General features: G+C 38.7%; 2 protein-coding genes across 2 annotated transcripts in view; one reads left to right on the top strand and one right to left on the bottom strand.

Annotated features, from left to right (window-relative positions):
• Positions 1 to 9,615: 9,615 nt before the first annotated feature.
• RRAGA (Ras related GTP binding A) lies at positions 9,616 to 12,238 on the top strand. Its single transcript, XM_079925946.1, has one exon. It carries the CDS (start codon positions 9,876 to 9,878, stop codon positions 10,815 to 10,817), a length of 942 nt encoding a protein of 313 aa, XP_079782072.1. The 5' UTR covers positions 9,616 to 9,875; the 3' UTR covers positions 10,818 to 12,238.
• Positions 12,239 to 12,345: 107 nt separating this feature from the next.
• The window catches only part of HAUS6 (HAUS augmin like complex subunit 6), a 44,477-nt gene continuing 39,837 nt past the window's right edge, over positions 12,346 to 16,985 (bottom strand). Inside the window, exon 17 of the mRNA XM_079925943.1 lies at positions 12,346 to 16,304. Coding sequence (XP_079782069.1) covers positions 16,156 to 16,304 — 149 coding nt within the window. The 3' untranslated portion in view covers positions 12,346 to 16,155. The remainder of the gene's footprint in view (positions 16,305 to 16,985) is intronic.

Below are 16,985 nucleotides of genomic sequence, written 5' to 3'. Positions count from 1 at the left end.
GCCTAAATGACGGGCCCCCAATAAAAAACCCTGGGCTCTGGGTTCCCAATGAGATTTCACGGTAGACAACATTTCACACGTATTGTCACAACTCGTTGCTGGAGGAATTAAGTATATTTTGTGTGACTCCACTGGGAAATGACTTTTAGAAGCCTGTGCTTGACTTCCTCCAGACTTTACTCCATGTGTCTTTTCTCTTTGCTACTTTTGTTATGAGTTCTTTTACTGTAATAAATCATAGCCATGAGCATGACAACATGCTAATTCCTCTGAGTCCTCCTAACAAATCATGGAACCTGGAGGGTGGTCTTCAGGACCCCCAACACAATCTATGACATCAATAATCATTAGGGATATGCAAATTATAACCATAATGAGAGTCCACCTCACATCCATTAGAATGGCTATAAACCAACATTGTTCCCAAGGATCTGAAAAAAGTGGAACTCTCATCCATTGCTGGTAGGAGTATAAAATGGGTCAGTCACTTATGAAAAAGTTTGGTAGTTTCTTTAAAAGTTAAACATATACTTACTGTAATTCTACCCGTAGGTATTTACCCAAGAGATATGAAAACATGTGTCCATACAAAAACTTTAATATGAATGTTTATGGTAGCATTATTCATAATGGCATAAAAACTGGAAACAATCCCCATTTCCATCAACTGGTGAATGAACAAAATGTAGTAGTATATATTCATACAATGGAGCACTATTTAGCAATAAAATAAATGGAATACTGAAACATGTTACAATTTGGATGAACCTCAAAAACCTTATGCTAAGAGAAAGAAGCAAGATACAAAATAACTATATGATTCCACTTACATAAAATTTCTAGAGAAAGCAAATCTATAGAGACAGAAAGCAAAACAGTAGTTGCATGGGTCTCAGGTTGGGAGTAGAGACTGACTGCAAACAGAAGCAAGAGAAATTTGGTGGGGGGTGGTGTGATAGAAATATTCTAAAAATGAGCTGTGGTAATGGAAATGTACTTTATATACAATGGATGAATTATGGTAAGTAGATTATACCTCAATAAAGTTTTTTTTAATATTTCAATTTCATTGGTGTAGAGTTGATTTACAATGTGTTAGTTTCAGGTGTACAGTCAAGAAAAAATTTTTTAAGAAAAGAAATCACTTGCAAAAAGTCCCCTTCAGTGTCATTATCAAATTATTATTCAGTTTTGAATAATTTAGGTAAAGATTTTTCTTATTTCCAAACAAGGTGGTAGATTAAACATACAGATTTATCTTTCTCTCTCCAAAATCCCACTAAAATGAGAGTAATGGGAGGACGGGGTATGGACAAAGATAGAATAAGAGATAATAGCATCAAATTTGGGGAAGCAGAAAAGCACAAGGAAGAATGGTGCCTGACTTAGCTGACCCAAGAAAACTGAATCCTTAGCCAACAGCAGAGAAAGTTGGGAAGAAGAATTATTTTTACCACAGAACCTCCAAAATGTTCAAGATTCAGCAGCATCAGTGACAGTAGAACACTAGAAACAGAAGGACTGATTGAAGACCTGTTTAAGAAGCAGTTAGAGGATATATGGTGCAACACAGGGAATATAGCCAATATTTTATAATAACTATAAATGGAATATAACCACCTTTAAACACTGTGAATCAATATGTTGTCTAACTGAAACTTATATAATATTATACATCAATTATCCCTCAGTAATTTAAAAAATGAAGCAATTAGACCCACAGATCCCCTCCCCAATTCCAGATTGCCAGGCAATTGCTCCTCACCCACTAATCCCAAACACTTATCAGTTTTTACTCCCTGAAAAGAGTAAACCAGAGTGTCTATGAATTGGGGGAACACCAAGGACATTGAGGAATGGAGTACCATGTTGAAAACAGGAGGATTAAGTGAAGTCTGCCTATAAACTGAATATTAGGACACTGGTTTTCTTCTCCTAGAATGACCAGAATGTTATTTATCAGGCTTATATTCATCCCAGCCCAGCAGAAGAATCTTGGAAGAATCAAAGCAGCCAAACAGAACAAGTCTAAAGATGCAGGCAACAGAAGTTTCCTCAAAGAAATGGCTCAGCCAGATGACTTTCCAATGAACCTCATAGTCTGCCAGTGCTACCCACAGGCTTTAAATGAATTTAAATAGGAGCAGACAGCCAAAAATCACTAGACAATTGAGGAAAGTTTCTAACATGAAAAAGACAGACTAAAACAAAACAAACCAACAAAAGAAATTTGGAAGAAATCAAGACTAAACAGAGATGAAAACTTTCCTTAATGTTACCAAGATCCTCAAAGAGGTAAAAGATGTTTTGTCCAAGAAAATAATTTATATTTGTAAAGGAACTATCAGAAAAAGAAATAGCCTATGGAAATTTAAAATATGATACCAAAATTTAAAGCTCCAAAGAAGAGATGGAAGATTAAGATGATGAAAATCTCCTGGAAAACAGAACAAAAAGACAAATAGAAAATAAGAAAGGGAATATAAAAGCATTAGAGGATAGTTCATGAGATCCAATATCCAGATCACTGGAGTGTGGATAAGAGAGAACAGAGAATACAGAAGAAATGTAGCATCAAAAAAGTCCAGAACATTTTCCAGAATTAAAGGACATGAGAAGGCCCAGCACAAAGCAAACTGGGGCTCAGTTTCAGAACACCAGAGATAATGAGAAAATCTACGTTTTTAAGAGAGAAAAAATAGATCAATAATAATAATAGTAAATAGATCAAACACAAATTAACAGGCATCAGACTTACTAGAAGCTAAAAGACAATGGAGTAATGCCTCTAAGACTTTGAGGGAGTATTGTTTCCAACTAACCAAATGCCAGAGTAAAAATAAAGACAATTTCAGAAAGGCAATGTCTTGAAACTTTTATTGCTCTCATGCTTTTTATCAGGAAGCTACTGGAGAATGTGTTCCACCAAGTGAGTGAATAAGGTAAAAAATGAGGAACGGATAGGATCAAGGAAAAAGGGTACTTAAGAAAGGGGAAGGAAATCCCAGAATGATAGTGAAAGGAGATCAGTTCACCTGTAGAGGAGACACTGAGGATCCCAGAACAGATGTCACCAAGGAGATGAAATTGAGTTTGAATATAATGAGATTTTCCATACACTATTTTGTATTATGACATTTTGCTGTATGTTTTATTTCCATAAACTAGAGCAAGGGAGGATATTTTAACTTCCTGTCTTGCACATATGTTAACATAGTGCCCTACACATACAAGATACTCAAAAAAATTTTTTAATTACAAGGTATTCTTTTTTTGTAATTATTATTTATTTTTAAAATTTTTGGCTGCGTTGGGTCTTTGTTGCTGTGCACGTGCTTCTCTAGTTGCGGCGAGCAGGGGTTACTCTTCGTTGCAGTGCACGAGCTTCTCATTGCAGTGGCTTCTCTTGTTGTGGAGTACGGGCTCTAGGCGCACAGGCTTCAGTAGTTGTGGCTCGCAGGCTCTAGAGCGCAGGCTCAGGAGTTGTGGCGCCCGGGCTCAGGTGCTCCGCGGCATGTGGGATCTTCCCGGACTGGGGCTCGAACCCATGTCCACTGCATTGGCACACGGATTCTTAACCACTGTGCCATCAGGGAAGCCCAATATTCAAATATTTTTTATTTTATTTTATTTTTTTCTGAAAAACAGCACTGTTTTTAATCAGTTTTAGTCCAGAATACAAAGCAAGGTGCTAGTTGTTGCCTCAATGATAGTACGATGATAAACAATGGCTTTTTCTTCCCCCATTAAGGCAAGTTACAGATGTGTATCAGATGGACAGGATGAGACATTTGAATAAGTGAATGGAATACCTGTATTTGTAGAGTATAGCACACTAAAAAGGGCTGTAAGGTGGATCTGGAGTATCCTAACTTAGGAAGCTTCAGTATCCTGAAAACACTGATAAGTTCTGAATGAATGATACTGAATAAAACTAATTCACTCATCTACTTAGAGACCAAGGACAGAACAATGTTATATTTTTACGGGGGTAGTACGGCCTATTATTAGGCAAGTAGACCCTGCAGTTATTCTATACGAGTTCAAATTTCTATTTCAACAACTATAACTAAATTATATTAATGGATACATACTATTAATTGAGGTAAATTATGACATCAACAGTATAAAATGTAGAGAAGATGTAAAAATGGAGAGTTCTTATACGCAAGTGAAGTTAAGTTTTTATCAGCTTATTTTAAGTCTATTTTAGACTGTTAAAACTATAAGATATTTTATGTAGGCCCTTTGTCATCACAAAGTTAATGCCTATAGAAGTTACACAAAAGAAAAAGAGAAAAGAATCGAAACACTACAAAACAAAAACAAAACACAAAGGAAGATAACAAGAGAGAAAAGAAGGACAAAAGAACTACAAGACAAAGAGAAAATAGTTAACATAATCGCAACTGTAAATCTTTCACTATCAATAACTACTTTAAATGTAAATAGACTAAACTCCCCAATAAATAGATACAGAGTAGCTAAAAGAATATGAAAACCAAGATTCAACTATATGCTGCCCATAAGAAACTCACTTTAGGGGCTTCCCTGGTGGCGCAGCGGTTGAGAGTCCGCCTGCCTATGCAGGGGACATGGGTTCGTGCCCCAGTCCGGGGAGATCCCACATGCCGCGGAGCGGCTGGGCCCATGAGCCATGGCTGCTGAGCCTGCGCATCCGGAGCCTGTGCTCCACAACGGGAGAGGCCACAACAGTGAGAGGCATGCGTACCACAAAAATATATATATATATATTGACAGATCTGAGAGGAGAAATTAAAAGCAATACAATAATAATATGAGACTTCAATACCCCACTTGCAATAATAGACAGAATATCCAGACAGAAAATCAATAAACAGTGGATTTGAACAACACTATAAACCAAAGATATATACAGAACTTTTCACCAAACAGCAGAGGAATACACATTCTTCTTAAGTGCATACAGAAACATTATCCAGGATAAATCACATTAGGTCACAAAACAAGTCTTAAAAAATTTAAGATCAAAATCATACCAAGTATCTTTTCTGATCAGAATGGAAAAACTAGAAATCAATAAAGTAAGAAAACAGGAAAATTCACAAATACATGGAAACTAAACAACACACTCTTGAATAAATCTCTAGGGCAAACAGGAAACCAAAAGGGAATCCAAAATATGTCTTGAGACAAAAGCAAAAACACAATGCACCAAAACTTATGGGATGCAGCAAAAGCAGGACTAAGAGGACTTAGGACGATGTGATGAAAACCTACCCTTAAAAAGATCTCAAATAAACAACCAGACTTTACACCTCAAGGAACTAGAAAAAAGCAGAATAAACTAAACCCAAAATTAACAGAAGAAAAGAAATAATAAAGATCAGAGAAGAAATCAATCAAATAGAGAATAGAGGGAAAAATCAACAAAACTAAGGGTTGGGTTTTTTGAAAAACTAAAACCAACAAACCCATAGCTCAAGTAAGAAAAATGAGAGAAGACTCAAATAAAATCAGAAATGAAAGAGGAGACATTACAATGGATGTCTCAGAAATAAAAAGGATCAGAAGGGACTATTATGAACAATTATGTGTGTGCAAATTAGATAAACTACAAAAAAATGGATAAATTCCAAGAAACATACAACCTACCAAGACTGAATCAAGAAGAAATATTGTAGAAAGCTTGAACAAACCAGTAACATATAAGGAGGCTGAAGTAGTCATCAAAAATCTCCAAACAAAGAAAAATCCAGGAACAGATGACATCACTGCTGAATTCTACCAAACACTAAAAGAAGAATTAATATCAATCCAATAGAGAAAAGATAGTCTATTCAATAAGTGGTGCTAGGAAAACTGGACAGCTACTTGTAAAAGAATGAAATTAGAACATTCTCTAACACAATATACAAAAATAAACTCAAACTGGACTAAAGACCTACATGCAAGACTGGAAACCATAAAACTCCTAGAAGAAAACATAGGCAGGGGCTTCCCAGGTGGCGCAGTGGTTAAGAATATGCCTGCCAATGCAAGGGACACAGGTTCGAGCCCTGGCCCGAGAAGATCCCACATGCCACGGAGCAACTAAGCCCGTGCGCCACAACTACTGAGCCTGAGCTCTACAGCCCGCAAGCCACAACTACTGAGCCCACGTGCCACAACCACTGAAGCCTGCGTGCCTAGAGCCCGTGCTCTGCAACAAGAGAAGCCACGACAATGAGAAGCCCACGCACCACAGCAAAGAGTAGCCCCCGCTCACTGCAACTAGAAAAAGCCCGCGCACAGCAACAAAGACCTAACACGGGCATAAATAAATACATAAATTAATTTTTTTTAAAAAAGAGAAAGAAAATATAGGCAGAACACTCTTTGACATAAATTGCAGCAATATTTTTTTGGATCTACCTCCTAAAGCAAAGGAAATAAAAGCAAAAATAAACAAATGGAAACTAATTATACTCAAAATCTTTTGCACAGCAAAGGAAACCATCAACAAAACAAAAAGACAACCTATTGAATGGGAGAAAACATTTGCAAATGATATGACAGATAAGGGGTTAATATCCAAAATATATAAACAGCTCATACAACTCAACATCAAAAAAACAAACAACCTAGTTTAAAAATGGGCAGAAGACCTGAGTAGACATTTTTCCAGCGAAGACATGCAGATGGCCAACAGGCACATGAAAAGATGCTCAACATCGTTAATCATCAGAGAAATGCATAGTAAAACCACAGTAAGATATCACTTCACAATGGCTATCATTAAAAAAAAAACAAGTAGGGACTTCCCTGGTGGTCCAGGGGTAAAGAATCCGCCTTCCAATGCAGGGGACATGGGTTCAATCCCTGGTCAGGGAACTAAGATCCCACATGCCACGGGGCAACTAAGCCCACAGGCCACAACTACTGAGCCCGCACGCCTCAACTAGAGAGCCCACATGCTGCAAACTACAGAGCCCACGCGCTCTGGAGCCCGAGTGCCACAACTAGAGAGAGAAAAAACCTACACGCCACAACTAGAGAAGAGAAAACCTGCACACCACAACCAGAGAAGAGAAAACCAGCATGCCACAATGAAAGATCCCTCATGTCTCATCAAAGATCCTGCGTGTGCAACTAAGCAACTAAGACCCAACACAGCCAAAAAACAAAAAACACAAATAGATGACCTAAATGGGAAGGAAATCCAAAAAAAGAGGGGATATATGTATACATATAGCTGATTCACTTTGCTGTACAGTAGAAACTAATACAACATTGTAAAGCAACTATACTCCAATAAAAATTTTAAAAAACCCCCACAAATACCAAATGTTGGTGAGGATGTGGAGAAAAGGGAACACTTGTACACTGTTGATGGGAATGTAGGTGCAGCCACTATGGAAAACAGTATGGAGTTTCCTCAAAAAAATTGAAAATAGAATTGCCATATGACCCAGCGATCCGACTACTAGGTATGTATTCAAAGGAAAGGTCACTATCTCAAAAAGATATCTGCACCCTCATGTTCATTGCAGGATTCCTTACAATAGCCAAGATGTGGAATCAACCCAAGTGTCCACTGATGGATGAATGGATAAAGAAAATGTGATTGATATTAATATATCAATAAATATCAGAGAGACAGGAGAGGGAATTCAGCCATAAAAATGAAAGAAATCCTGCCTTTTGCAACGACAAGGATGGACCTTGAAGGCATTATGCTAAGTGAAATAAGTCAGACACAGAAAGACAAATCCTATATGATCTCATCTATATGTGGAATCTAAAAAACCAAACTCATAGATGCATATTGGTGGTTGCCAGAGGTGGGGTTTGAAGAGGTTGGAAAAATGGGTGAAAGTGGTCAAAAGGTACAAACTTCCAGTCATAAGATAAATAAGTTCTGGACACGTAATGTACAGCACGGTGACTATAGTTAACAATACGGTATTGTATATTTGAAACTTGCTAAGAGAGTAGATCTTAAAAGTTATTATCACAAGAAAAAAATTGTAACTACGTGAGGGGATGGGTGTTAACTAAGCTTATTGTGGTAATCATTTGGCAATATATACATATATCAAATTATTACATTGTACACCTAAAACTAATACAATATCATATGTCAAGTATATCTCAATAACACTGGGGAAAAGGGGGAAAAATCATCATAATCCAATATAAGTACTAGAAGAATTTAAATAAACTGAATGCTAAAAACCAAAAATGTTCAACTTTTCTAAGAATAGCAGGAATTCTTCTGTTGATATATTTTAGCTAAAATTTATGTCAATATCCACTTGTAGAATATGGTGTTAGAGAACATTCTTACTGGCTCAGAAAACTGAAGATGTGTTAAGTTTTGAACAAAAAAATCAAAAGAAATCTTTTTACATTAAAAAAAGTAGAAATGGAGGTTTATATATACAATGAAATATTATTCAGCCTTTAGAAGGGGGATCCTACCATTTGCAACAACAAGGATGAAACTGGAAGGCATCAGGCTAAGTGAAATAAGCCAGACACAGAAAGGAAAAACCTTGCATGATCTCACTTATCTGTAGAATCTAAAAAAAGTCAAATACATAGTAGCAGAGAGAATAGTTATTACCAGGTAGGGGGAAGTGAGGGTAATGGAGAGATAATGGTCAAAGGATAAAAAGTTGCAGTTATGCAGGATAAGTAAGTCTAGGGATCTAACCTACAACATGATGACTATAGTTAACACTGTATTGAATACTGGAAATTTACTGAGAGTAGATTTCAAGTGCTCTCACCACATACACACACAAAACTGGTAACTATACAAGATAGGTTAGCTTGACTGTAATCATTTCACTGTGTACGGACTGTGTATTCACTGTGTATGATGGACACCTTAAATATATACAATTTATATTTTAAAAATAAATTGCACTTCATTATGTAATAGACGTGTAACTTGGTAGAGTTACCTAACCCCTATAAGCTTCCATTTACTGACTTGAAAATGAGGTTATTTATTCATAGGGTTATTGTGAGTAGTAAGTAATGTTCTATATTAGAGTTTCCTCAAGCTTTGGAGTTCTGATTATAAATCCCAAAGTCTGAGACTACCGAGAAAGCAGGTGTAAGAAAGGAACTTGCTTCCAAGTGGAAAAAGCACTAACTGGGAGTTAGGATATCTCCCGGGAGGGATTCACCACCATTCAGCTGTGTAGCAATGGGCAATCACTTACATCTGAACATCTGCACAGTTTTTATCTCCCCTGTCCTTGTACTGAGTAAACCAGGGAATCTGAGGAGGCCTAACTGGGCGGAGAAGTTAAGCCTTCTTCGGCTTTTCCCTGTCTGCTGCTCAGGCCTAAAACCACGCAACAGCACACCGCGCTCTTAAAGCGCGTAGTGGTGTGCTGGGGTTTTTTCGGCCACGAGATGGCAGCATTCTCCCAACTGCCCACACACGTACAATTTGCAACCGTAGGCCCCGTTTAAATAGCAGAACAGAACACCAGATTCCTGGGTTCACCTTCCATTTTCTCTTTCGGGTGGGCCCTGCTGCGTTTCGTTAAAAGAGCGGCTTATCAAAGCTCGTTGTGCAGCGAAGGCCGAGACCGCGGGTTCTCGCGAGATCGCCGCCGGAAGTGGGTGGCAGCGGAGACGCAGAGGCTCTCCTCTCCGGAAGGCGAGCGATTCTCCGTAGCGGTTGCAGCGGTTTACCCCACGGCGCTCTGCCCCGAGAAAGAGCTCACTGGTCGCCGCCTTCCCAGCGCCGAGCTCGCACCTTCGGCTTCTCCGGCTGCACAGCTGCACGGCCCGGCCGTCGGAGCCCCCGCAAGCCTCGGCCCCTCCCTCCCTCCGACTCGCTGCAGTTAGGCCGCGCCCTGAGGCCCAGTCCGCGGCAGCTCCGGCGGGTGATGCCAAATACAGCCATGAAGAAAAAGGTGCTGTTGATGGGGAAGAGCGGGTCGGGGAAGACCAGCATGAGGTCCATTATCTTTGCCAATTACATCGCTCGTGACACCCGGCGCCTGGGTGCCACCATTGATGTGGAGCACTCCCACGTCCGATTTCTGGGCAACCTGGTGCTGAATCTGTGGGACTGTGGCGGTCAGGACACCTTCATGGAAAATTACTTCACCAGCCAGCGAGACAACATCTTCCGTAATGTCGAGGTTCTGATTTACGTGTTCGACGTGGAGAGCCGCGAACTGGAAAAGGACATGCATTATTACCAGTCGTGTCTGGAAGCCATCCTCCAGAACTCTCCTGATGCCAAAATCTTCTGCCTGGTGCACAAAATGGATCTGGTTCAGGAGGATCAGCGTGACCTGATTTTTAAAGAGCGAGAGGAAGACCTGAGGCGTTTGTCTCGCCCGCTGGAGTGTGCCTGTTTTCGAACATCCATCTGGGATGAAACGCTCTACAAAGCCTGGTCCAGTATTGTCTATCAGCTGATTCCCAATGTTCAGCAGCTGGAGATGAACCTCAGGAATTTTGCCCAGATTATTGAGGCCGATGAAGTTCTGCTGTTTGAGAGGGCGACGTTCTTGGTCATTTCCCACTACCAGTGCAAAGAGCAGCGTGACGTCCACCGATTCGAGAAGATCAGCAACATTATTAAGCAGTTCAAGCTGAGCTGCAGTAAATTGGCCGCTTCTTTCCAGAGCATGGAGGTTAGGAATTCTAACTTCGCTGCGTTCATCGACATCTTCACATCAAACACGTACGTGATGGTGGTTATGTCAGATCCGTCGATCCCTTCTGCAGCTACTCTGATCAACATTCGCAATGCCAGGAAACACTTTGAGAAGCTGGAGAGAGTGGATGGTCCCAAGCACAGCCTTCTTATGCGTTGAATATTGCCAAAATGCGCTCTCTGAAAATGCTGAATTGCCTTCCCCCTTTTTCTTTTAATATTCATAATGTCGTGTGCTTAAAAGTGGGCTTTGAAATGTGTGCTGCTTACTTCTTCCATCCCTTTCTTCCCTTCTCCCCAGTCTTCAAGCCTTGGACGCTATTTACTCAGCTATCCAGTAGAGCTTCAAGATGGCCTTTCTGAAAAGTTGGTATGGTGTTAACACTAAAGTAGGTGGTGGTGTATGTGTGTGTGTGTTCTGATTACCTGGTTATAATAGATATACACATCAAAGCCTTTACAATATCTTCCTGTATTCCTTACAAGGTTGCAAAGGTGGAATGTTATTTTATCAGCAAGGTATTAAAATGCATTTATAAATTCTTTTTGGCTTCAACCATGAATAAACATTTGCTGTTAGCAATTTAAAATATGGTCTTATTTGAAATAATTTGAAGGTGGTTAATATTAAAGCTATAGATTCTGATTGCCCACAAGTATTGCTTAACTGGTAAGTTTGATTTTGTGATCTTGGCTCCCATCACCTTAACGATGTTTCATAGCAACTGTAGCAGTGTGGTTAAGAGAACGGTCTCTGGAGCTAGACCACCTGAGCTGAGTTAGTATTCTAGTCCCTTCACTTACTAGCTCTGTGAACTGGGCAAGGTACTTAATTTTACTGTGCTTGTTTCCTCATTTGTAAAATATGGATAAGGATAGCACTACTTTATTGGATTAAGATTAAATTAAAGCAACATGGAAAACATTTAGAATGGTACCTGGCACATACTCAGTATGTGTCAGCTGTCAATACCACCCACTGAGCCATTCTTCCTCCCCGCTCCCAAATTACTGGATGTGAAGCCTAGCTAAGTATTTAAGCCCTTACTAAATCCCAGGTATTCTTAAATACTTGATGTGCATTTTCTTACTTAATCCTCACAACCTGTGAGGTAGATTACTTTTATCTGTTAATAGATGAGAAAACTGGTATGACCTTATTAAGGTTATACAGCTGAACCTAGGCAGTGTAATTGCAGATCCTCTCCTAACCTCTCCTAACTCTTCATCATAAAAATCCTAGCTTTTTAGCTGTACATTATTCCTTCATATAAATCCCCCAATTTTATAGATTGAGTAAACTGAAGCCAGGAAGTTAAATGACTTCTCAAAGAATAGTGTTTTGCTTTGGGCAAGATCACTTTCCCATCTGTATTTGTCTGGAAATTGGATAATTTTGAATCAGATTCTTAGATTACATACTTTGGGGGAAGAATTCTAAGGTTCCTATTTTGAATTGGCAGTGTGGTATAGTGAAATCAAAAAACAGACCTAAAGTGCCCCGTTACAGCCGCCTCATAGATTGTTTTAAATGAAATCTAGTATCTTAGAGCCAAAACACCTCTGATCAACTCCTCTCACCTCATTTTACAAATGAGGCATTATCTCTATTTACAGACATTAAATATAAGTGATAGGGAATTTCCAAACCTTTATAAAGTTATTTAACATTTATTAAATCCTTTATAGCAGCACCTGTGGATGACAAGATCCCTACCCATGAAGAGCAAGAAGCTGTTCAGATATGTTATTAAACTAGTCTAATTAGGGCCTTTGGCAATAAGCTAGTATAGACTCCAAATGAACTCTGAGGGTATATATGTACTTTTAAAAATCATTTTAAAATACATTTAATAAATCTAGAGCTAGGTGGTATAATACTGAACATTTATTCAAGACTAGTATGTAAAACATTTACAGATAGTCCCATGGAGGACTCACAAATATTTTAAATTCAACATTCACAGTGCATAACGCAAAAGGTATATCAACTATGTATGTGCAACTTAACGTGAAAGAGAGCTTTACTTTAGCAAATACTTTCTTTACATTAAGGAAAATGTCCTTAAACCTATCTTCTTTAATTTTAGTATACTCAGAGTAGGGGAAAAACAGGATTTCCTTTTATACAGGTCTCAAGAATTTAAATCAAATTGACTCCATACATCATGGTTAAGAAACACATGGTAAAGAATGCTTTCAAAATACTTGTATTTTTGTTTTCAATTAAATTCCCCCAAATTGATTTTAACAACCAATAGTCTTTATTCCACTTGATAACATTTTTCATGTTAAGCAACATTATATGCTTGTTGTCTTTAAACATTTAAAACAATTAGAACGTAAGGGCATTGTCTAAAGTTTCAAACTGATAGAGAAGTCAGTTTACACACCATCTTATGAATAGTGAATAAAACAAGGTATATTCTGCTGTGAATGTAATGAGAAAAAGTACTCTTACAGCAATAAAGTAGCCCTCCGTCTTTACCATTACTTTAATTCCATCACACAGAGGCAAAGAAAACAATTCCAATACTTCAGTATCTGCTAAGGATGATCTATGGCCCTTGGAGTATATGTATGTGTGGACACACCCCACACACATATCTACGTAAGTATATGTCTGTATGTATTTAATCAATACAACTGCAGAAATCACAACCATGAAAAAATACAATAAAAGCAATAAATGAAAAATACTAAGTGAATAAAAGTTAACATAAGCCATAGGAGATTTCAGAGAAGGGACAGTCCCAGGGATAAGAGATTAAGACTTCAAGGTGAAAGTGAGATTTGTTCTGAACCCTAAAGGACAAACTATAACTGAAAGGCTGGGAGATGAAGGTAGGATATTCCAGCTTCAGAACTGTGCATTAAGATTTTTAAAGACACATGCCCACCAAAGCATTTCAGTTAAAAAAAAGGTGGGGGGGAGATCATAGTGGAAGAGGGAAAAGAGGAATCTATGGAGGAGACCTTATATGCCTTTAACTTTGAACTCACTTCTGGAATTAACAATGAACCATTAATGGAATTTTAAACAAAGAAGTGATATGGTCAAAGCAGTCCCTTAAGGTCAAAAGGCAGGTAATGCAGGCAATATTGGATAAGGAAGAGGAGTCATAATCAAAATGGTTTAGGAGAAAGTGACAGATTTAATATACTTTTGTTTATACTACTGGCATACAAAGGACAGGGAAGAATGCCAAAAACTCTCAGCCTTTCACAGCTGTGACTCAACAACGATGTGGTTTTCTTAAATCTATTAATATCCAAAGATATTTTGGTCTTGTGATTCCCATTAATTCAGGGCCCACACTTATTGATGAACTTCAGCTTCCTTATCAGAGAGCTCGTATCTCTAAAGCAGAATGTAATAGTGTACCTAGCTTCTTTAAGATACCCCAGGGCTAAATGTGAATCTCTATCCACTAGCAGTGGCTCTCAAGCTATTTATTGAGCCTAAGAATTACCAGGGCAGCTATTTAAAATGCAGATTTCTAATCCTCACTTTAGACCTACAGAATATATGTTTTTTTAAGATGTATTCCAGGTAATTCCTCAAGTCCATCTTAGACAAGTCATTTAAGCTCCCTAGCTTCGGTATCATTACCTGTAAAATAGGTACAATATCACTATCTTACAGAAGTATAAGACTTAAATGATATATTAAGTATCCAGGAATAGCTCTGGCCCTTTGTAGATGCTAGTACCTTCTCCTTAGCATGTTAATTTTGGATTTACCAATATTAGGTTTCTTAAGACTAGAGGACAGTTTCCCAGTAGACTTAGAGAGTCCCTATTTGTTCTGTTAACTAATAAAAGGATATGGCACCTTAGGAGAAGCTTTTCTCTTCCTCTTTCTTTTCCACTGCAAAGAAGGCAGTTATTTGTGCTTTTCTTCTGTCTTTTCTCACAAAAAAAGACTGGCCTTCAAACTTGGATCAAACAAGCAACACAGAAAGTAAGCCAAAATGAGTGAAGAAAGATGAAGTATTAAGCCCATCCACTTCCAGAACTCTTCAACTTTTCTCCTCTTCTTGCCAGTTTCTTGGCAAACTGGACAAGGCTGTGATGGTTAAGAGTTGAGGCTAGACACGGGTGCTGTAGGTGCTACCACCCTTCCAGTGTGTGCTTAACAACCTGGTTCGCAGAGGGCAATGGCATGTATTCATCACTTGGATGCTAAAGACAAGCCGTTTTCTTGGCCAGGGGGTCTAACTACATGAGGCAGGACACTGTACAAGAGGCCTCACATCTGACTCCCATTTAGAGTCCAGAAGGCCCACTCCTGCAGCCATATCCTAAATCCTGGCCTTTTAGTTACTTCTAGGAGGTCTTGTTGGTATATTAAGGAAGGAAAATAAGGTCAAATCCTAGCTTCACCACTGACTTAGCTGTGTAACACTGAACAAGTTATTTAACCGCAAATTCAATTTTCTCGTTAATCTGAAGCTATTCTGTAGGCAGTGAGGAACTGATGGTTTTTGAGGAGGAAAGTAACAATCAAAATTAGCTCCCTTAACCTGCTGTATAGCACAGGGAGCTCAGCTTGGTGCCCTGTGATGGCCTAGTTGGGTGGGATGGGGGGTGAGGGGGTGGGAGGTCCAAGAGGGAGGGGATGTGTGTATGAGTATAGCTGATTCACTTCACTGTGCAGCAGAAACTAACACAACATTGTAAAGCAATTATACTCCAATAAAAAAATTTTTTAAAAATTGAAAAAAAAATTAGCTCCCTTCCCCAAAAACAGTGCCCCTCCAAAAAAAACCAAACAGACTAATTTTTTAATTTACACTTTTTCTGTTAAAATAAAAAACTAGAGTTAAATTCTCAAAGTCTAAATTAGACTAAATATAAAACTGCTATACAACCCACTGAATGGATTTATAATGTCCCTCAAAAGTATCTAGTCATCTTCTGCCTTTTTCCTTTTTTCTAAATTCATTCTGCTCCAGTCTTCACTATCATCACATGCACTTTATTCCATCAAACATCATTTTCCAGGATCAACCTACCTGAATAATCATTAAGCCTCTTTAGAGCTTTCCCAAACTTAAACTTTGTCATTTTGATTATACACCCCAAAGCATTACTTTCCTCACTTTTTTTGTTTAGTACCAGAATGTTGTAAAAAGAAACAATAAAAGTTGTGTATTTCCCTAAAAAGAAAGATCAGTATATCCAATGGCTATTAAGTTAACCACTTAATAAAACACATTAAAAACTACTCATCCTTATGTTAATTAACTGAAATTAGAACATAATGAATTAGTAAACCTAATACTATGCCATTTCATGCCCACAAGATTATCCAAGAAACCAAAATGGCTTCTCATAACTTGTTTGCTTTCCAAATACTTCACATTTCAACCCCATATCCATACAGAGAGAGAAAATCCAAACATACTCTCCTTACTTAAAATCAGTAGAGAAGGCTAAAAAGCATTATTTAGGACTTTTTTAGACCCTGAAAAAGTTACACTTCCAATGTGTATTTAAATTACAAATGTTTTTATCCTGTGACATTGCTTCAACTTAAGTTCATCATAGTAAGTTGACTGGGCTACTACTTCATCTTTCAAGTCGGATGGAGATTCTTTGGCATCAAGGCTCTTATTCAAGATTTCTTCTTCTGCAAAATTGACTTCAAAAAGAGAAAAAAGGATAAGCAAACATTATAAGAAAAAATAGGACAAATTCCAAGTAGTAGCAAATTTCAGTAAAAAGTTCACATGCAAATATGTAACTGCAATAAAATTACCATTATTCTGGGACTTCCCTGGTGGCACAGTGGTTAAGAATCTGCCTGCCAATGCAGGGGACACAGGTTCGTGCCCTGGTCCGGGAATATCCCACATGCCACAGAGCAACTAAGCCCGTGCACCACAACTATGAGCCTGCGCTCTAGAGCCCACGAGCCACAGCTACTGAAGCCCGCACGCATAGAGCCCGTGCTCCGCAATGAGAAGCCACCACAATGAGAAGCCCGTGCACCGCAACAAAAAGTAGCCCCCACTCGCCGCAACTAGAGAAAGCCCGCGCGCAGCAACAAAGACCCAACTCAGCCAAAAAGAATTAAAAAAAAAAAAAAAAAAAGGTAAGATGGGAGTAGGATGGGCCCTTAATCTACAGGACTGATGTCCTTATAAGAAGGTACACGGAACACAAGGGGAGAATGCCATGTGAAGATGGAGGCAGAAATGTGTTATGCTGCCACAAGCCAGAGAACACCTGGGGGTTATCAGAAGCTAGAAGAATCAAGAAGGATCATCCTCTAGTGCAGAGGTACCCAACCCCCGGGCCGTGGACCACTACCCGTCCGCAG

Source organism: Stenella coeruleoalba, assembly GCF_951394435.1.
Source record: "Stenella coeruleoalba genome assembly, chromosome: 7".
Lineage (NCBI taxonomy): Eukaryota > Metazoa > Chordata > Mammalia > Artiodactyla > Delphinidae > Stenella > Stenella coeruleoalba.
The sequence above is the reverse complement of the archived record's forward strand: the minus strand, read 5'-3'. Positions and strand labels throughout refer to the sequence as shown.

Bases quoted from the DNA above. Each gene is read 5' to 3' on its own strand.
- RRAGA (XM_079925946.1), top strand. From the start codon at position 9,876: ATGCCAAATACAGCCATGAAGAAAAAGGTGCTGTTGATGGGGAAGAGC.